This window comes from Vombatus ursinus, unplaced genomic scaffold (genome assembly GCF_900497805.2).
Source record: "Vombatus ursinus unplaced genomic scaffold, bare-nosed wombat genome assembly UNPS02009132.1, whole genome shotgun sequence".
NCBI classification, from domain to species: domain Eukaryota; kingdom Metazoa; phylum Chordata; class Mammalia; order Diprotodontia; family Vombatidae; genus Vombatus; species Vombatus ursinus.
In genome coordinates this window covers 6280265-6301098 of record NW_020948910.1, presented here as the reverse complement: position 1 = coordinate 6301098, position 20834 = coordinate 6280265, and the positions used below count along the sequence as shown (strand labels likewise).

The 20834-nt window shown below is 35.3% G+C and overlaps 2 protein-coding genes across 2 annotated transcripts in view; both read left to right on the top strand.

Annotated features, from left to right (window-relative positions):
* Positions 1–5560: 5560 nt before the first annotated feature.
* Positions 5561–8883, top strand: GJE1 (gap junction protein epsilon 1). The gene is made up of 3 exons (XM_027850626.1): positions 5561–5599; positions 7334–7516; positions 8491–8883. Exons 1-3 carry the CDS (start codon positions 5561–5563, stop codon positions 8881–8883), a joined length of 615 nt encoding a protein of 204 aa, XP_027706427.1.
* A 10748-nt stretch (positions 8884–19631) lies between these two features.
* Positions 19632–20834, top strand: part of VTA1 (vesicle trafficking 1) — a 95847-nt gene continuing 94644 nt past the window's right edge. Inside the window, exon 1 of the mRNA XM_027850679.1 lies at positions 19632–19824. Coding sequence (XP_027706480.1) covers positions 19713–19824 — 112 coding nt within the window. The 5' untranslated portion in view covers positions 19632–19712. The remainder of the gene's footprint in view (positions 19825–20834) is intronic.

Here is a 20834-nt window from a genome sequence, read left to right as displayed (position 1 = left end):
ATTTAAAAGGCCATTGAAATAGTCTAACCATAGAGTTGTAAGATCTGGAGCTAGAGTTCTGGGTTAGAAATTGAAAGAAACTGATGGCAATAATGCTTTAATTTTCCAAGTACTCTTCTATTCTATGAAAAAAAAATTGTCATTCAGTCCTTATCTATAACCCTTATTCACATCTACAAGATAATTCATAAAGTCCTCCCAGGCATTTGACACAGATAGACAGAATCATCAGAGAACAACACATACATATAAATCATATAAACATATTTCTTTTCTTTACTTAAGTTACAGTAACAATGGAGATATGGAGTAGACAAGTGATTTCATTGATAGAAGCAACTGACCAAAGAAGAATTTCCACTACCAAAGCAACTGAACATTCTTCCTGAAGCTTATAGTCTTATAGAGTTGCCTCAAGGTCTGAGAGGTTAAGGGACTTGCCCAAGATCACCTGACCAGTATGTGTCAGAAGCAGCACTTGAATTCAGGTCTTCCTGACTGGAGAGGGTAGAACACTGCCTCTAAGTTATAATAAATGTGGAAAATAGTCCCTATGCATTTATAAATATGATCATGTTTGCTTTATCAAGGTACACTTAATTCTGTAAATTGATTATGTGGCTCTTGATACATGTAATAACCTTGATAAAGCAAATATTATCATGTTTGTAAATGCATGGGGACTATTTTCAACATCTATTATAATTATATATACACATATGAATATGTACATATATATGCATATCACTCTAAAAAGAAAGATACAACTGCAAATGTATAGTCATATTATCCTTACTAGAGAATTGGTTGTTTTTACCTCTCAAGACTTGCACAGATATCAGATAATTATAGTGTATAGCAGATTGATGTAATCAACCAGCATATGGTTTCATATTTTTGCCAACAGTACATTTACATCTTGAGAGCTATATTTATATAAAAAAGATAAATTAGTAAATCCTAATGCTTACTGAGTAATAATACCTAAATTCATGGAAGAAAAAATGGGCATTAAATAAACTTTCTTTAAGTTAGAGAGCAAAGGCACAGTTAATAAATTAGGTATACACTAGCCTTTCTGTTATTCATTTCAATGGAAAGCGTTAATCAGCATTCACAAACTAAGTTTGTTTAAAGTTCATTACTATTCCAAGCAGTGGATTTTCCCTGGTAACATGCATCTCAAAGGGAATAAGAAATGAAAGTACTAATGAAAGGCTACCAATTTAGCATGCTGCTTGAATTCAGTAATCTAGGGTTTATGCACATATGTTCAGTTATGTGCAGTGCAGTCCAATTCTACAAGCATTTTTGAACAAGGGTAATGCTGTGTATTTCCGTAATGGGCTATCTATTTTGTAATTAGTGGAATAGAGCCCAGCACCTCCTGGATTTCATAAGCAGTTAAAGTATCCTGAAGCTGCATTGCTCAATGTGAAATAACATTCCATTTCTGCACAAAAGCACAGGAGCAAAACTACTCATGACTTCTCATTACATCTGGAATAAAAATAAAAGGAGAATCAAAGAGATATGGGAATTACAGAGCTCAACCTTTCTGCTCGCCTGTCCTTACAAATTTGTTACTCCTCAAAAGTTCTCTGAAGGTCAGGCACATATCTAAATATCATTAAGGATTTTATGAATAAAATTAAATAAAACTTTTTACCAATCCTGTATAATCTAGACCAATATTTTAATAGATTCAACTATATTGTGGTAAGGCTAAACATAACCCCTGTGTCTCTGGGGTTTCAAATAACATAATCAATATTCAATGCTAGAGAATTATTTACATTTTTTAAAAAGACACTACAGTACTTTAACATGCCTATTTGTAGTGATCACCAGGGGAAAGGAACTAAAAGAATTTATCATGTCTGTGTAGTCAAGCCTAATCTTTGAGCTACTGGTTTGCTAATTATAGCCTATGATAGCTGCAGATAAGAGCATACTAAGGTCATGTTTATATGGTACAAATTGTCTCATGTTGACATAAACTCTGAATTGAGGAGCTATCTTAATGTGTCCTTCAGATTTACTTAAAATTAACTGTTAGTAGAAGTGCTACTACTTGAAAATTATTGTTTGAATATCTGAATTCTTAATAAAAATTTCAAGAACCCTGGAAGCTTTTGAGCAGCTTGTGTGAATTTCAGGGGAAAGAAATGTTCCATCTTCCAGCACATCAAATACTAAAACACCAGGTACCTAGAGCTTTTTAATGACATCACAGGGGAACTAGCTGACTGACCTTGAATGGTCCCTTCTTTCCACACATAGGATACCTCAAGATCATGGGATTTAAAACCAGAAGGGACCTTAAAGATCCTCTGTATTTCTCTTTAGCTCCAGCATCTTTCTTGTGAGGGAAAATCTGCCCCACATTCACAAAAATTCTGCTGTGGAATTTCCATTATTGGCTTTCACTTTTTGACATGATTTTCTGCTGGCATACAGACAAAAACTATCAACTTTTTCCTGCATCAGAGGTGAACTAAAACCTGAATTTAATTTATGTTTACATCTTCTATGAAATATGATTTCTTACATTTCACATCTTGTCATAGTAACATTTCATGTATATAGAGACCATGGTCACTTATCCAACAACCTCAAATGTCCATAACATATCTGGAAAACCCCAAGACAGATTTCTACCAACAAAATTGCCCAAAGTTCAAGATACTCTGCGGGTAACATCCACTTAAAATGATAACTCATAAGCCCCATCCAATTGCGTAGGTCAGATGCCATAACTAATTCAAAGCAAAGACCTTGAAATAGCATGATAAGTGGATAGAACCAAGATGGTGGAATAGAAAAAGTACTTCAGTCCAGCTCTCTCAACATTCCCCAACATTAAAAAAATGCCTCACATCAAATTCTGGAGTTGCAGAACCAACCAAAGGTCAGAGTAAGACGTTTTTCCAGCCCAAGACAATTTTGGAGGTCAGAAGATGAGTCTGAGACACTGGAATGGGGGCTAGATAAGAAAAAAGAAATAAAAGGAATAAGAATAGACAATGAGGAAACAAAACTATATTTCTTTGTAGATAATATGATGGTATACTTAGAGAACCCTAGAGAATCATCTAAGAAACTAGTTGAAAAAATGATCAATTTAGCAAAGTTGCAGGATATAAAATAAACCTCAAATTTCAATATAGCTAGAAACCCTTCTGAGATGTCTGTGTAAGGGTAGGAGTGGAGAAACTTTGTCTGTGATGATACCTCTATTCACTCCCAGCTGATTTTTATTAGATAAAATCACAGGCAAAGTTAATATTCACATCAGGCTGGGCAAGTAGCAAATTGAAGAACCTATAAAAGAGCAACTTAGAGATATTTCTTTTATGTATATGTTTAAAAAAAAGGTAGATTGGTAACAACATATGTACACACATGGCCAATAAAATCCAGTAGTGGCTCCTAAAAGAATCAGAAAGTGGATAAGAACCAGAATGATGAAAGATGCTATTAAGAACCTCTAGCTAAATAATATCTGTTATCTATGCCTTGTCAGAGCCTGCTTTGGTTTAGTTGAACCCTTCAAAGATAACTCCCAGGGATATTTTGCTAAGTCTAGAGGAAATTGGCTTGTTTCTGATGAGTTCCAAAGGACTATGATCTCCTCTAATGCAAGCTAAAGGTATACTCTCTGTCCTAATCAGTCAAGGATCTAATAGTTCAAACCAAGTCCAGAACTCAAGAATTTGCTCTGGGCCAGTCTTACCTACTGTGCACTTTTTCAAATTTGTTGAATAGTTTAATATTTTAACATGTCCATGATTTAATCTTATTTGGTTACCTCTTCCACCAACATAAACCAAAACTTCCCTGTACCTTATAAGTGGTTTTATGTGTTTCTGTGGGGGCGGGAGGAATCACCAGGGGACCAATACTTTGATGAATTTCCCCAAACTATGAGAGGCAGCTTGGTAACATTGATAGAAAGCAGAACTAAAAGCCAGGAGTCCCTGGGTTCAAGTTCTACCTGTGACACATGCTGGTCATGTGACTTTAGAAGAGCTGCTTCATCTTTCAGTGCTCTAGCCAGTTTTCTAAAACTATAAATTGAAGAGAAGGTGCTGACTTGCATTGGCAGAGGTACTTCCCCATACCAATCAATGAAATCACTGGTAAGTCCCCTATCTCTATCTCCTAACTAGATTAATATTCAGAGCCTTTGAAGCTTGGCACTAGAGCTAAAGTTCTAATTCTATTTTATAGAGCCCAGATTCATCCTCCTACTCAAGATGAGGCACTAGAATATGAGACCTGAATGGAAGCTGCATAAAATTTTAAAAGGAAAAGCTGTTTTGAGTCAAAGATCATTCCATAAATGATAAAAGCCGGGAGGGAAAGCAGGGGAAAAGAGGAAGCCCATTGTGTTGACTTGGGAAGGATTACTGAAATGCAGTTTTGTGTTTGAGTGTGTTGGGGGTGGGTGGAGAGGAAGGATAACAAATTGACAGTTTCTCTCTCTCTCTCTCTCTCTCTCTCTCTCTCTCTCTCTCTCTCTCTCTCAGAATGGTCCCTCAGAATAATTCCTGCAGACAACACATCAGAGAGGTCCAACCCAGAAGTTAAATGAATGGGATGTCCAAACCAAGCTCCACGGCTACAGCTGGTGGGTATGCCAAAGAAATAAATGGTTTTGGTCTCCATTTCAACATTACATTTGAACTTGCAGGTATTTCTTTATGTAGTTTTGAATATTGTAGGGGCATGAAAATGAATTCCATAACGTCAGGAAAAAGAGGAGGAAAATAGTATTTTTGTGCCCAGCTTGATTCTCCAGGGGCAATGGTAGGAATTTATTAGGGTCTACTCTGTTTTTCCAGTCCTAAGAAAAGAGAAGGTAAGAGCAAGAACAGGATAATGTTATTGAATTAATGATATTGTACTCAAACGGGAAGATAATGTCCATCAGGGCTGACACTTACAGAAAATCACTTAGAATTCTGCCTATTTTTGGCTAGGCTAAGTCTGTCTACTTTATCCAGGTTACACACATTCCACAGAAGGCTCTAGGAAGGAAGATTTTTTTTTCCCCACTTCTTGAGTTCAAGGACAGAGAGAGAAAGTCATTTCTTCCTAAGCCTGTTTACGATTACACTTAAAATTGAAAGGGTGTCTTTTGTGTCTGTTGAGTTGGTTTCAGGTTTTTACAAATATTTTCAGAGCTCACTGCCCATGACAAGCTGCTGTCTTATGCCATTGGCTTTTGCCATGTTGGCACCTTTGGCTGCCCGAATGAGATTGTTTAGGGATTATTAGGTCAACCACATGCATTCTGCTTTTGTTTTAATTGTTTTTTGTCCAGAGATAGGGAAGTTAGGTGGGGCCCCAGAGATGAAAGGAAGTCTGTGGGGTTAGGGGGAGGTGAGGGTATAGAGAAAATAAAGAGAGACAAATGTGCAGTGATGAGTGTCTTATGCTTGTAAGAGTCATGGGAGAATAAAATGATTTGAGTTTGAGGTAAGGGGGAACAAGATGGCAAAGTAGGACAAAAAATTACCCCCCATGGTGGTTCCAGGATAACATCTACCAAGATATGTCTCTAAATTACATCAAGAACTTCTATGAAGGATGTGTGAGTATTAAGCAAATAATGAAATCAAATGAGTTGGACATGTTCATGTGTTTTTATCTGATTTGCATGAATGAAGATAGATGTTATATTCTGAGAATAATATCAAGTATCAATGATACTTTTAAAAATTATTATGTACCTAATTTTAAACAACAAAACAATAAATATATACTTACAACTATTTACACATAAAGGTTAGTTCCTACATACAATATTTCTTCTGCATCCACTTCTACTTTGGATTTGATCAACTCTATGTGTATATATGGATATGCATCCATATATGTGTATATATACATATGTGTATATATATAATCATATATATATGTAGTCATACAGTGCATATACAGGCTTTGCTTTCTTTCACTTTGTGTAAATACCTAAAAGTCTTTCTGGATACAGTATACCACTCTATTTATTGTATATAATGGTATTATTTCATTATACTAATATCCAGTTTATTCACCCAATTGCCAACTCTTTGACATTTAGGTTTGTTTCTAGTTCTTTGGAATTATAAATAATGTTGTAGATCTCATTTTTTTCTTTATGCTGATGTTCTGAGGATATATTCCCAATAATGAGATGCTTGGCTCATAGTAAAATTATTTTTGTGATTTGTATACTGCCAGATTGTTCTCTGAAAATTTGCCTAACACTCCCTTTTAAACTATAGTATAAGCATAACCACTCCTAACTGAAAGTTAAAATAAATGAACTCATGAAGCTCTTTGGCTATTGGCCTATAAAACAGTCCAATGCTTCAATTCTCTTATTAAGAAGTACAAAATTATGATGATCAACTGTGAATGACTTAGTTATTCTCAGCAATATAACGATCCAAGATAATTCCAAAGGACTCACGATGAAAAATGCTATCCTCTTCCAGAGGAAGAACTGATGGAGTGTGAATGCAGATCAAAGCATACTTTTTTTTTTACCTTCTTTAATTTTCTTGTGTGTGTGTATGTGTGTGCGTGCGTGTGTGTGTGTGTGTGTGTGTTTTGTCTGTGGTATCTTTCACAACATGACTAATATGGAACTATGTTTAGCATAACTGCACATGTATAACCTATATCAAATTGCTTGCCTTCTTAATGAGGGGGAGGGGAAGAGGGAGGAAAATAATTTAATTTTGAAGTCAAAAAAGTATAAAAACAAATGTTAAAACTTTTTACATGGAATTGAAAAAAAATATTAAAAAAGTACAAAATTAGCAGCTAGTACCAAGTAAACCAGCTGCATATTATTTGGCCATTTAGTTAGGAAAGCCTTAAAGTATTGCATAAATATCAATTATTATTACTATTACTTATTTATAAATGGCAGCATATATACTTAAGAGTATAATGAAGATTCATAAAATGCAAATGGATTCATTGGATTACTCTCAGATATTCTAGATGAACTAATAAACTATTCATAAAAAAGGACTATAAAGCTAGTGAATATCATCTTAAATCAAAACTTTTAAAATAATTTTTCAATTGCACTATTAAAAAGAAAGTATTCCTTGTGTTATTGTTACTATAAATATTTCAGGGATTAAGTGAACAAATCTTTTAACAATACATCTTGAGGATTGGACTAAATGATAGACTCTAAGGTCATTTCTAGCTCTATAGGTTTTATGACTCATTGATTTGAGATAGCTCCAACAAATTTACTCATAGAAATATTATGCGTTTTCCTTTTTTTTGCCTGTCAAATGACATTTCATTATAACTGTCACAGCTCAGACCTCCTACAGTGATCGGTCAGTTCCACACCCTTTTCTTTGGCTCAGTTCGAATGTTCTTCCTCTGGGTATTGGGCTTTGCAGTCTATGGTAATGAAGCCTTGCATTTTAGCTGTGATCCAGACAAGAGGGAAATAAATCTCTTCTGTTACTACCAGTTCAGGCCAATAACTCCACAGGTAAATATTTTATTTTTTAAAAAAGAAAGAAAATGATCTTATTCAGAATTTTTCAGTGACAAAAAAAAGTAGAGAAATAATTGTATTGTCTAGATAATTCCAGAAAAATGTATTTTAGCTTAAATTATCTCTGAAATGAGAGAGTTGGCTATCCATGTTGCCTTTTAGCTCTACATTCTTTGGATCTTATGATCTTCATGTTTCAGACAAAGATAAGTTGGGACGAAAACTCGATTATTTAGGTCAGGGCTTCTTAAACTTTTTCTACTCTGAAACCCCTTTTCCTGTTTCAGCAGTGTGCATTGGTGTTGCGTGTCCTGAGGGCATGCCCAGCGCAAAGTGTACCTGCTTTGTGTTCAGAACCAAGGTTGCAGTGAAGTTGCCCAATCAATGCAACATGGGCAAGTGCTGCCAGAAACACTGTGGATTCATTATGCATTAGATTTGGAATTAATTTTTGGTCATTGAGAGTTCAGAAACCTTTTACTGTTGCCAAATGGGGTAGTGACCCAAAGTTTAAGAAGTGTTGAATTTTAGGTAATGTACTTATTTCTCAACTTTATTTTAAACATCTGGGCTATATTAATAAAGAAAAAATAAAATAGTTACTTAAAAAAACACTATTCACCATTATTAGTGGTGAATTTAATTTAAATTTAAATACTTTGTTATTTAAGAATGCATTGAAAATATGTTGTTTCACTAACTTAATTAAAATATTAAAATATTCCAGAATAACTGCAAATCTATATTAGTAGAACTTTCCTCAATGGGAGTTCCCTACACTAATATAATCCAAGGTCCAGCTCCCTTCAATAAAAGTATTTTTATAGTTGACAGTGTAAGTTTAAAAAAAAAAAAAGCTCAAGTTAAGCTCCTGAAAGAACCAATGAGTGTTCCTTTGAGTTTGTTTGTTTGTTTGTTTTAACAGACATGGATGAAATGATTTGACTAACGTTTCTTCCATTCTTTAGGTATTCTGGGCATTACAGCTGGTGACTGTACTGGTTCCTGGAGCTGTTTTCCATCTTTATGCTGCATGTAAAAGCATTGATCAAGAAAGCATACTTCAGAGGCCCACCTACACTGTCTTTTATATCCTCTCTGCCTTACTGAGAATAATCCTCGAAGTGATAGCCTTTTGGCTTCAAAGTCATCTTTTTGGTTTCCAAGTAAAATCTCTTTATCATTGTGATGCCAGTTCTCTCGAAAAAAGATTGGGCATCATAAGATGCCTGGTCCCAGAACATTTTGAAAAGACCATATTCCTCATTGCTATGTACACATTTACAGCAGTCACTGTGGCATTGGGAGCTGCTGAAGTTTTTGAGATTTTATGTAGAAGGTTAAGCTTTTTAAGTGGATAGTAGCTGTGGTTTATCTACTACTCTGGGGGTTCATCCACTTTATTTATTTTTTGGCTGCATTCAATGAAAGCTTAAACTAAAAGGGTTTAGTTTTGTCTTAATTTGTTCTTAAAGCATAGGCCACCTTCTCTGGAATTCTCTTTAGGCGCCTGTTGTTTAAAAGCTACCATTGGCATAGTTCTAATGGAAAATACACTATAGAACACTAATAGAGCACTTCTCTAATGAAAGACTTGGTTTAATTTTTTCTGCAGCCCTTTACTTTACTATTTGAAAAATATCTTTCACAGAATGTTAGTGTCAGACCAGATCTCTAGTCCAACCCTCATCTGAGAAGGATATCCCGCAACTCATTTTACTCTGTCCTCTAAAGTGAAGTCACCATCTCTTATAGCGGCCCATACCATAGCATTCAGGTAAAAGTTAATTTCTCTAAGTTATGACAACCATGGAACAATTAATAAATAGGATATTCTATAGTTTGATTAGAGAGTTGAAGAAAGGAAGCTAGTAATTTAGATGCATGTATTCATTCCTATCATTGCACTGATATTTAATGAGTACAAAGATGGAAGACCTTAATCACTAGGTAGAGTAAATACCCCTACGAGATGATTTCCACTAAATGGAAGATTTCAATGCATGTTTGCCTGCTGTAGTTGCAGCTTTGACGCCGTTTTCTCAAAATATAATGATTAATATGATATAAATTCTGACTATAGAGAAGATCCTCTTCCAAAGATACTTTATAGCTGGCACACAGAGGCAGGAAATTTCAGGGTTTCTTTTTCTGGAATTATGAAACAGTTAACAGGCAGTCAATGTCACTGACTTTTCATCAGGAGTGGGCCTCAGGGATAGACACAGACTGGCTATTGGTGTATATTTGGGAGGAGTTTAATAAAAACTTGAATTCATAACACAAAGATACTTTGATATTCCATCATCATAATGACTTAAGATTCAAGATGGGGTCAAGGCAATGGAGCACCAAAGGGTTGAAAAGGGCTTACAGCTAGTCTGGATGATGTATTCATTTATCAATATTATTTTGTTGAGCAAGGAAAAGTTTTGAATCAAGGGGGAAGGATAGACATACACTTACATGAATAAAGTCTCAACTTGATACAACTATTTATCATTCTGTAACATCTTATTATTTCCTTGATTTGAGAAAAAGTCATGATTAAAGCTTTGTCTAAGTAAAACAAGACTGAAAAAGTAAGCTACATTTCACACATGCAGAGAGAGAGAAAGTGAGAAAGAGAGAGAGAGAGAGAGAGAGAGAGAGAGAGAGAAAGAGAGAGAGAGAGAGACTCAAAAATGAGGTGTGATAGAAAGCAAAAGATTTCAGTCTTAGATTTCCTATCGACCTTGGTCAGTCATTTAACTTTTCTTGGCCTCAATTTCTTCATCTATGAAATGGGGAAGTTGGACTATCTGATTTCTAAGGCCCTTACCAAGTCTAAAATTATATAAATCTATGACAGCATTGATTACCCATACTCTTAGTCGTCCATACTATTTAGTTCTATACTGAAGATTTAATATTTATAAACTCAGATCAAATTAAAAGAAGTTAGTGGCAAATGACAATACCCAGGAACTACTGCTTTGTTGATATATAACAGTGGCTAAGCATTATACAATATTGTCTGCTAAAATGCCTAATGTAACCATAGCAAACCTCAAACTTGATGTAAATTATTAGACTAAATTGCCTAATGGGTTCTAAATTTGAATTTAGACAAAATTTTGATTTTAAACAAAATCTCTTCAAGAATTTTGTATATAAATGAATGTTTTAGAGGACATGATGCCACAAATAGGTAATATATTGCTACAAAATGCTCCTAAAATGGAAATCTCTACAGAAATATAAAATGATAATAAATCTTCATGTTCTTAGTCTTTTATCATAAAGTGTACTGAGAATATAACCTTAATTTGTAGTGCTGAAGATAGAACATGTACTAGTTATGACCAAAATAAATCTTCTGCAAGTAAAAAAAAATGTAATATATCAACTTTTGTTTAGGTTTCATTCTATAATAAAATCCTGCATTAGCCAATTCTAGGCAGAGTTGAAAGAATATGAAAAACTGACATTATCTGCCATGCACATTATGTACAGAGTAAATATTGTTGAATTCAATTAAAATTACTCCAATTTTGATTCTGGGTAAAAAAACGAGAAAATGCTAGTCAATTTTTTTTTTATTTTGTTTAAGCTATTTCAACCTAGAATATTTGAATTCATTAATAAGAATACTTTCTAAAATATTTATATGATGATTTTCATTTTTTTCCAAGCACATTAATTTTTATACATTTTTAAAAGATTGTGATTTTGTTATCCAAGTACTATAGAGCTTAATTATTTATTTGGTAATTTCATATATTTTAAAGGGGAAAATATCTAATTTCTTTACCTGAATTCAAAAGCTAACTTTGCTTCTGGACCACTTTGTAATTTTTTCCAAGTCATCTAAGATTTTTAGACTTTTTCCACCCTATTTTGTTCACATTACTTCAATGTAAATACATGAATTAGTTAATAAGATTGTCTGATTAAAATGTTTTGAAATAATTATTCTGATTTTTCTAAATGTCAACCATTTTATATTTTGAAAAGATTGCTACTTTGTTAGACATACACTATTTAGCTAGATCATTTATCTGATAACTTTACATCTTTCAAAGTGACAATATAAATGATTTCTTTATCTGAATTTGAAATCTTAATTTGGCTTTTGGCTCACTTTATGACCTTTTCCACATCATCTAACTTTTTTGAATTTGCTTCCCAATCTGTAAATTGAGGATAATGATACATACCTTGACCTATCACATAGGGTTGTTGTAAGTTTTAAATGAGTTAATAGATGTGAAATCTCTTTGATAGTATAAAGCTGAAGACAAATATATAGAACTTCTTAAAAATGTTTATATTATTCAATGAGATGTAAACTACTTATTCAACTCTTTTAACTTGTATGAGTTGTGTCCTTCCTATTTATTTCACTTGTAAAAACACAAAATATTTTTAATTCTGTTGGAGGCAACTGCAATGTTTACTTGTATGTGTAGGCTAAGTTACAGTTTAATATTATTTATTTAGAATTATAAAATGCATCTGGAGATGACCATAGAGTTAATCTAGCTATTTTAGAAAAATTAAAATGTTTATTATAATTTTGTCAGTTTTACTATTCTTCATTTAGAAGTATACATAAATTAATTGCTACTTTATTTTCATCACAGCATCATCAGTTATAATTCTGAAGCTTTCTTCTTAAAACTTAATCCCTCCCTGAAAAGTTGGTTGAACTATTTCTAATGGAGCAATAATCATATCTGGTAAAGTTGCCAGGGTTAGACTAGTGCAGAGTATACCATTGCTTTAAGGGAAAGAGAAATTTCTAAGTGGTCTTACTGGGAATTTGTGTAACCTGCACTACAGAGTAAGTCCAACACTGTTAGTTTGGATTTAGCTAAGGTTTAGTTGACAAAGTCATTTTATTGGATCACCAGATTCATAACTCATGTGTAAAGATTAAAATGCTAGCTTCTCTACCACTTCCTAAATTTATTCAGTCCCCAACAAGTTGTTACTCTTCCCTAATGGCCATCTCTTGGCTCCTCATTTAATCTTCATTTCTTCTATGCTCCCTCCATTCAATGAAATTCTTCTAAGAACTATGAATCACTCACTCTCTCTCTCTCTCTTTCTCTCTCTCTCTGTCTCTTTACATATGTATTATATTATTACATTATATAATACATTGTAATATTATATATTATATACACATATATATGACTTCTAATTTAAAGCTTTTACCAACTCTTTATGATGAAGGGCTCCTAAAACAGGGTTACTTTATTTTGATCCTATATGCATTTTATCATGAATGAATAAATGAATGATAAGTGATCAAGTGTTTAAGGTATGCTAGACACTGTCATAAGCCCTGAGGATACAAATACAAGCAAGACAATCCCTTCTGTCAAGGAGCTTACATTCTAATGGGGAATGATAATATGCAAAGGAGAGCTAGTAAGGAGGCAGGCTCATATACACTGCACTATAGATTATAAATGCCCTGGAAGTATTGTGGAAGCCAGATACTGACCAAGAGAAGTAAAAGCTCACTTATCACAGGCCCATGTTCCAGGCCTTGTCCAAGGTCCCAGTGGGAAGGGAATGAGGAGGATGACTTAAAATGCAGGTGGAATGGTTCCAAACAGAATGTCATCATTGACATTTTTTTTTACTAATAGTTTATTTTCTCAATGTACTACTTGTTGTACAAAGAGAATTACACAGACATGGTCTCTATTAACTGGCAGTTTACAACCTAAGCTATGGAACACTATCACAGGCAAGCAAGGACAAATAATAAAAACAGTAAACCAGAATCTCATACAAAAATCAATAAAAGCTAGGAAAATCCTCTAAAGTGCAAAGCAAGGAATAATCATTGGAATTCCAAGTTTAGCCTGTGTGAGTCAAGGAATCAATGTTTGCTTGGTTAACCCAAAAAGGTTTCACAAAGCAGATAGGATTTCAGGAGCTATTCTAACTGTGTAAAATATAAGGAGGCAGAAAGTTATTCATGATTTTAATACATATATATTCCATCTCTGTTAACTGAATGCTTCAAATAATTATTAGAATAAATTGTTAATGGATCATTCTAGACCAAACCTATATTAAACTTACATGAACCTAGTGCTTTATTATTTAATAACTTTTCAGATGTACCTTTTCAAAGTATATAATTTCAGAGTTAAAATGAGTTTCAGATATCACTTAGTCTAACCAACTCCTACAAGATGGACAATTCAGAGAGAATAAGTAACTTGAACAAATTCATAGGTCTACTTAGCAGTAGAACCAGACAGGACTAGAAGTAATTTCCAATCCTTGGTCCTTGTTATTTTCACTATACTATGCTGTGGCTGCTTTTTATTATATAGAATTAGTCATGATGAAACATATGACATCCATCAAAATATAGTTAAAATTTGAAATAATACATAGAAAAATTATAAAGTAAATAATAGTTCTGTCTCTGAATACTGAAGTTAGGACTTCACTGCACAATTAATTGACCAGTGCATTTGAATTAAGCATTTGTTTTGTGCTAAAACACTGTGCTAAGTGCTGTTGGGGTCACATAGGGAACTAGAGTTCTGAACTTTATAACTTTCATGGAAGAGTAGGATTTGAAGTGGTCCTGAAGAAAGTGTAAGATTTAGGAAAAGGAAAAAAGGAAGGCTCTCTAAAGTGAGAATAAAATAAGCAAACACATAAAGGTTTGAATGAAAATGGCTTGTTTCTCAGACTGGAAAAGAAGAAAGATATGTGCTGGTAAATAGTGGAAAAGAAAGTTGTATAAGAAAGATATAATCACATTATAGAAGGCCTTAAAAACCAGGCAGAGGCATTTAGACTCAATGGAATAGGATATTGCCACAATAGACTTTGAAGAGAAGATTGGTATGTTGAACGTGGTCTTTAAAGAAGATTTGAATGGCAGTGGTACAAGAGTTAGCCTTGGAGGGAGGAAAGCCTTAAATCAGAAAGGTGATTTAGGCAATATGAGATTATGAAACTGAACCATGATGATGCCAATGGGAATTGGGTAGGAGAAATATAGATGAGGGACATTTTAAATTAAGAATCAAAAGAACTTGAAGTCATTTTTGACTCACTCTCATCACTTTCATGAGTCAAATTTGACTTTAAGTTTTTAAGTCTAGGTAATTGAGGCAATTGTAGTACCAATTGAAAGAGAAAAGGCAATCAGGAGGGGAAGTTGGTTTGGGAAAGATGATGACTTGAGCTTTGCACATGTTAAATTTAAAGAGATGGTAGGACATTAAATTGTAGGTAGTTTGAGATACAGAATTGGAGATAGGATGAGAGAACAGGAAAGAAAGATTTGGTTGCATTCAAAAGAGGCATGATAGGCACGGTCATAAAAATGAACATGGAAGAGTATAAAAAGTGAAGAGCAGAGTGCTAAGAAACAAAGTTTGGAGAACCCATAGTCAAATTATTGTTGGGATGGGAGTGGGAGGAGGTGGAAATAAGCATGAACGAAACAGAGAGAAGATAAGAGAATCAATATAGTGAAATATCTCAGAAATCCCAGGAGGACAGAGTTTTAAGGAGGAAATGGTTTACAGCAGAGGTTCACAAACTTTTTGGTCTTATGATTTGAATATTTTAGCACCACTTGTGTTTTTTGCCATAGACTGATATAAAAGAACATCTTCAATCATTAATTTGCAATGATACTGCAGAAATCTAAGCAAAACAGGAAGTCCAGCCACACTAGTCAATTCATACAATTTGAAGGCAAAAATTCATTTCTTTTTTTTTTTGTAACTCAGCCTCACATTCTTTTTTTTTTTTTTTTTTGGCTATGCAATAGGGTTAAGTGACTTGCCCAGAGTCACACAGCTAGTAAGTGTTATGTGTCTGAGGACAGATTTGAACTCAAGTCCTCCTGAATCCAGGGCCAGTGCTCTATCCACTGTGCCACCTAGCTGCCCCCAAAATTCATTTCTATAGACAAGATATTAACCCATTCTTTGTGTTTGTAACTAAATCTTTAATTCACAGATCATGTAGCCTCTGGAAAACTCAACCATAAATTTGTGAGAGAAAGAGACTTTTTTAAAAAGACAATGTCAGTGTTACTTTGTGAAGATAGTTCTGATCCTACAGATCCTGTGAAAGGGTTTTGGGGACCCACAGGTATCCAAAGACCACATAGAACTGATGGTCTAAATATCGGAATGCAGCAAGGCCACGAAGGAGAGAGAAAAAGCCATTTGTTTTTTAATTTCACAATCAGTTGTCTTTAAAAAGACCTTTAAGACCCAATAGAGTCAGTAAAGATGTGGAAATAAAAGCCAGATTGTAAAAAGTTAAAGAGCGAATGAGTGGTAAATAAATGGAGGCAGAAGTTAGAGAATAAACTTTTATCAAGTTTGGCAGTAGGACAAAAAGACATGTCTGGAGGGAACAGAGAGAAAAGTGAAGGTTTTTTCAAGGTTAGGGAGATCTATGCAGTTTTGAAAACAGAAAGAAAGTAACAGTAAGAGAAAGAGAAACATGATGCTGGATAAGGAAGAAATGTGTTTGAGAATATAGGCCACAAGAGTCAGAACATCATGAGATCGAGGGTGGAAGTTTAGAATAAGTTTCTATAAAAATTAGAATAAAAATCTAAAGGCATGTAGAAATATAATACTGCTTAGAAGGAGAAAGGGAAAGGAGTCTAAGGAAACCAATGTGGATATATTGCAGACTTTTACAGAAGTCAGAAACAAGGTCAGGTAATAAAGTATAAGTACAAAAACAAGGAATAGTCCTTTGAGGATAAAATTGGAAGTTCTAAAGCTTAGAATGAACTGAAATTGGCAAGAAAAGATAAGGATAACAAAAAAAAGAGTTTTGTTGTTGCTTTTAACTATATTGGAAAAAAGAGGAGAACCAAAAAAAAGATGACTACCACTGAAAGTGGTTGGAATGATGATAACCGACAAAAGAGAAAAGGAAGATTTGTTCGATTCTTATTTTGCTTCTGTTATCTCTGCTAAGGAAAATTGTCTTCGGATTGTAAAGGACAGAATGGAAATGCCTAGTAAGGTGTTAATACCCAAAATAAATGAGGAGCAAGTAAGAGGGCATCTAGTTGCCTTGGGTGAGTTTGTCACCTACCTTAGATTAACATTCTCAGGCACTGATACAACAGATTGATGTGATTAACAAGTCAGTTAGGGATCTTTGAAAGATAGTGAACAAAAGAGATACTACTGAATTAGTGAAAGGGATGTCCTAAATTTCTAAAAAATGGTAAGATAATAGAGTCTGTAAATTACAGGTCAGTGAGCTTGACTTTGATTCCTGGCAAAATTCTAGAATATTATTATAGGCATGGTCAATGAACATCTAAAAAATGAAGTAATAATTGCAAAGAACTGGCATGACTTCATCAAGAAAGAAAAAGGAAGGGGCAGCTAGATGATGCAGTGGATAGAGCACTGGCCCTGAAATCAGGAGGACCTGACTTCAAATGTGGCCTCACACTAAACTCTTGACACTTACTAACCATGTGACCCTGGGCAAGTCTCTTAACCCCAATTATCTAAAAACAAACAACAACAAAAAAAGGAAGATCAAGATTATTTCCTTTTTTGACAGTTACTAGACTGGTAGAATAGGAGACTGCTTTTAAAAGAGCTTCCGTAGATTTTACCAAAGTGTCTGACTAAGTATCTCATGCTAATCTCCTGAAAAATATGGAAAGATGCAGGTCAAATTGATAGTATCATTAGGTGAATTTGGAAATAGTGGAATGGTTATATACCCAGGTCCCCAGTGGAGAATCCACAGAACTCATGCTTTGCCCTGGGCTGCTTATCATTTTATTAACAATTTGGGTAAAAATATACATACACTTATCAATTTCACAGATGACACAAAACTGGAATACCTAACACACTGTATAATTGCATCAAGATTTTTAAAGTTCCCAGGGGTTGAATGTCAAGCCTGATCAAGTGAAATGACATTTAATAAGGATAAATGTGAAATCTTATGCTTAGAGTAAGAAAAATTATCTTCATAATTCCAAGATGGGGTGAGGGACAGGAAATACATTTAGACCTCTGAAAAAGATAAGGGGGTTTGGTAGAGCATGATTTGACAGCCAAAAAAACTAATTCAGTTTTAGAATGCATTAAGGAAGGCATAAAGTCCAGGAATGAGGAAAGGGTTGGACTAGATGGCCTCTGCAGGCCCTTCTAGGTTTACATCTGTGGTCTTTATCACTCCCAAGTCCAGTACTTTATCTGCTGAGCCAGGTTACCTCCCTGGGGAACCTTCTAAGCCTTTATAATCCTCATTTTCTAAGTTTCTATTTGTACTAAAGTTTACTTTCAATAATAATCACTGGATTTCAAAAGTTTCCTTCTGCTGAAACATGATACATAGACAATAGCCAAAACTCCAATAATCTTTTAAGTAGTGTCCTCACATTCAGTGTTTCCAATCCATCCTATACATCAGATTAATCTCCCTAAAACTCCGCTATCATGTCACCTGCCAATCTCAAAAAAACTTCAGAAAATTACCAAATGATGTCCAAATACCTTTGTCTGGTACACAAGGCCCTCCAGGATCTGTGCCCAATCTATCTTTCTAATCTTATATCCCCAAATATCACAGTTCTCCTTTACAGACATTTTGTTCCAGACTAAAGTGGATTATTTGCTATTACTCAAACATTCCCCTATGCTTTCTGGTTTTAGTGCCTTTTTTGGTCAAGCTGTCACTTTCACCCGAAATGCCGTCCCTGCCATCTCTAAGTCAAAGTCTTAACCATCCATGAAGGTTCCTATCTAACGCCATTTTGCTAGAACTCCTAATTTGGAAGTACTTCTTTTCTCTCTTCTATACTGCCCAAAGGGGGAATGGCACTAGGTGAGCTAGTGGATAGAGTGCCAGACCTGAAGTCAGGAAGACTCATCTTTCTGAGTTCAAATCTGGCCTCAGACACTTACTAGCTCTGTGACCCTGGGGAAATCACTTAATCCTGTTTGCCTCAGTTTCCTCATCTGTATAATGAACTAGAGAAGGAAATAGTAAACCACTTCAGTATCTTTGCCATGAAAACCCCAAATGCGGTCAGGAAGACATGACTGAAAATGACCAAAAAGCTCCCCAAACACTTTATAACTTCAATTTTTTTCTCTTCTCTAATCTCCCACAGCAGTTCATATTTATCACACATTGTGCTTCGTGTTACAATCGTTTATGTAGATATTCTATTTCCTCTTTACTAGACTATAACCTTCTTGATAATAGTAACGGAATTTTAGTCGTCTTCATCCCTCGAGTGCCTTAAACATAAAAGGTACCCAAGAAATGTGTTGTTGAAGTAATGCATGAAGACCATTTACAAATTAAAACTAAACTTCTGTTCCAAACTTTCAGTTTCGAGGTGTGAAATCCTAACACAGTGTGCTTAATAAATACTCGTTGATGGGGGGAAAAAGTCTCTCCCTGAAAGGAATTTTAGAGAATGCATTTTAAATACATTTTCTCATTTGGGGAAGGAAGGAATTATAAAGTTCCAAAAGATTTTAGGAAGCTTTCTGCTGTTATTGTCAAAAAATCCGGGGGTGGGGTAGGGGGAGGTTCCGGGATAGGGGTAGGAGGGCTTAGCCAAATCATCTATTCATCTACCAAATAGTTTACTCAGCCCCAAGCACTGTACAGAACACTGTGGATGCAAAGCAAGCAAGGAAACAACAGTCCCTGTCCTCAAGGAATTAGATTTACTGGGAGGTGGGAATACGTACACAGATAAATTTAAAATACATTCAAAATAAACACAAAGGGTTGGGGAGAGGGAAACACACATATTCGAGGGTGTCAGAACAAGCAGTAATGCTTCCAACTTTTACATTTTCTCCCTCACACCCTTAGCCTGGCCGCATGAAGTTCCTTAACAATCAAACTAAGAAGCCCTTAGCTGCAGCTTCTTTCTCTCCACCCAAGAGGGTCACGCCTCCTTTAGGTGCCCTCTGTAAAGGCGTGAGTGCACGTATGCGCGTAGCGTGCGCGCGCGCTCTGGCTCCCTCTTTCTGCGGGAGCGGAGCTTCCAAGTCTTCGGCGGGCGTGCCCGCGCGTGAGCGCGCACGCCTCCCAACCCTCTCGCTCGTGGGACCTTTCCGGCGGAAACGGAAGTTCCAGGTGACTAAGGTGGCTGTGTGAGAGTAAGGAAGCGGCTGTGCCGGGAGCAGAAATGGCAGCCTTGGCCGCATTACCCCCACTGCCCCCGCAGTTTAAGAGCCTCCAACATCATCTGAGGACGGCGCAGGAGCATGACAAGCGGGACCCCGTGGTGGCCTACTACTGTGAGTCCCTCTCGTCTGTTACCTCCTTGCCTCTTTTCACTGTTGAGTACCTAGACACACCGCTCCCTCTCTAGACTCCCTGTCCCGGATAAATGGTACCCCCTGTGCAAGCATCCCTTCCCTCCCCCCACCCCCAGCACTGGCCAGAAACCCGACCAGTGATAGCTTGGTCCAAGCTGTCAATAGCAAGGCCCCTACCTCTGAATCTCTAGTACTTACCTGACTACTACCTCTTCCGAGTTGGGCCAGTTCTTCCTTATTTATACCTCCATAGACATTATTAGTTTGTGAACATCAGTACTATTGCCCTAGTTCACTCTTTGAACATTTCTGCAAAAGAGAAACGTGTATGTGTTTATGTGTATGTGTATATATACACACGTGCATGTATGTGCATACATGTATATTCGTGTATCTGTCTTCATACATATGCATATGTATATATGCACATATACACATACGTACATGTTCAACCCATAATTATACCCAGCATTTTAAAATTTGAAAGCCGATAATCCACGACTTAGATAATCTGCATGTGAATAAATCACATGCAACAAATAAGCTTATTCATATTGATCAGTTGTCCTGGTTGTCCCAAATATAGTTAATCTTTGCAATATACATCATTGAAACTTTACACAAGGATTAAATTTATTAATTTAGAACTTTTGCAGTGAATGAGACAACTCCTATAATTTGTACAAAGGTATTTTGTTTTAAATACTATACCACATCTGTACTGTAAAATTAAAAGGAGGAGGGTATTTTACAGACAATTATTAAGAATTCTACACTATCTGCTTTTTCTTGCAAAGGCGATAAACTTAAGTGTGTTGTTTCCTCAAACTAGAGAAGACTTAGGAGCTGGAAAGAGTTGCTAAAACTATCATAGATATTCTGATGTTCGTTTTATTGAGGGATTTAACAAACTCTTCATTAAGTTTTTATACTTTCCTGATTGCATCCCATTCAGGAGAAAACCGAAACAGGAGGGAGTAGAATTGTGA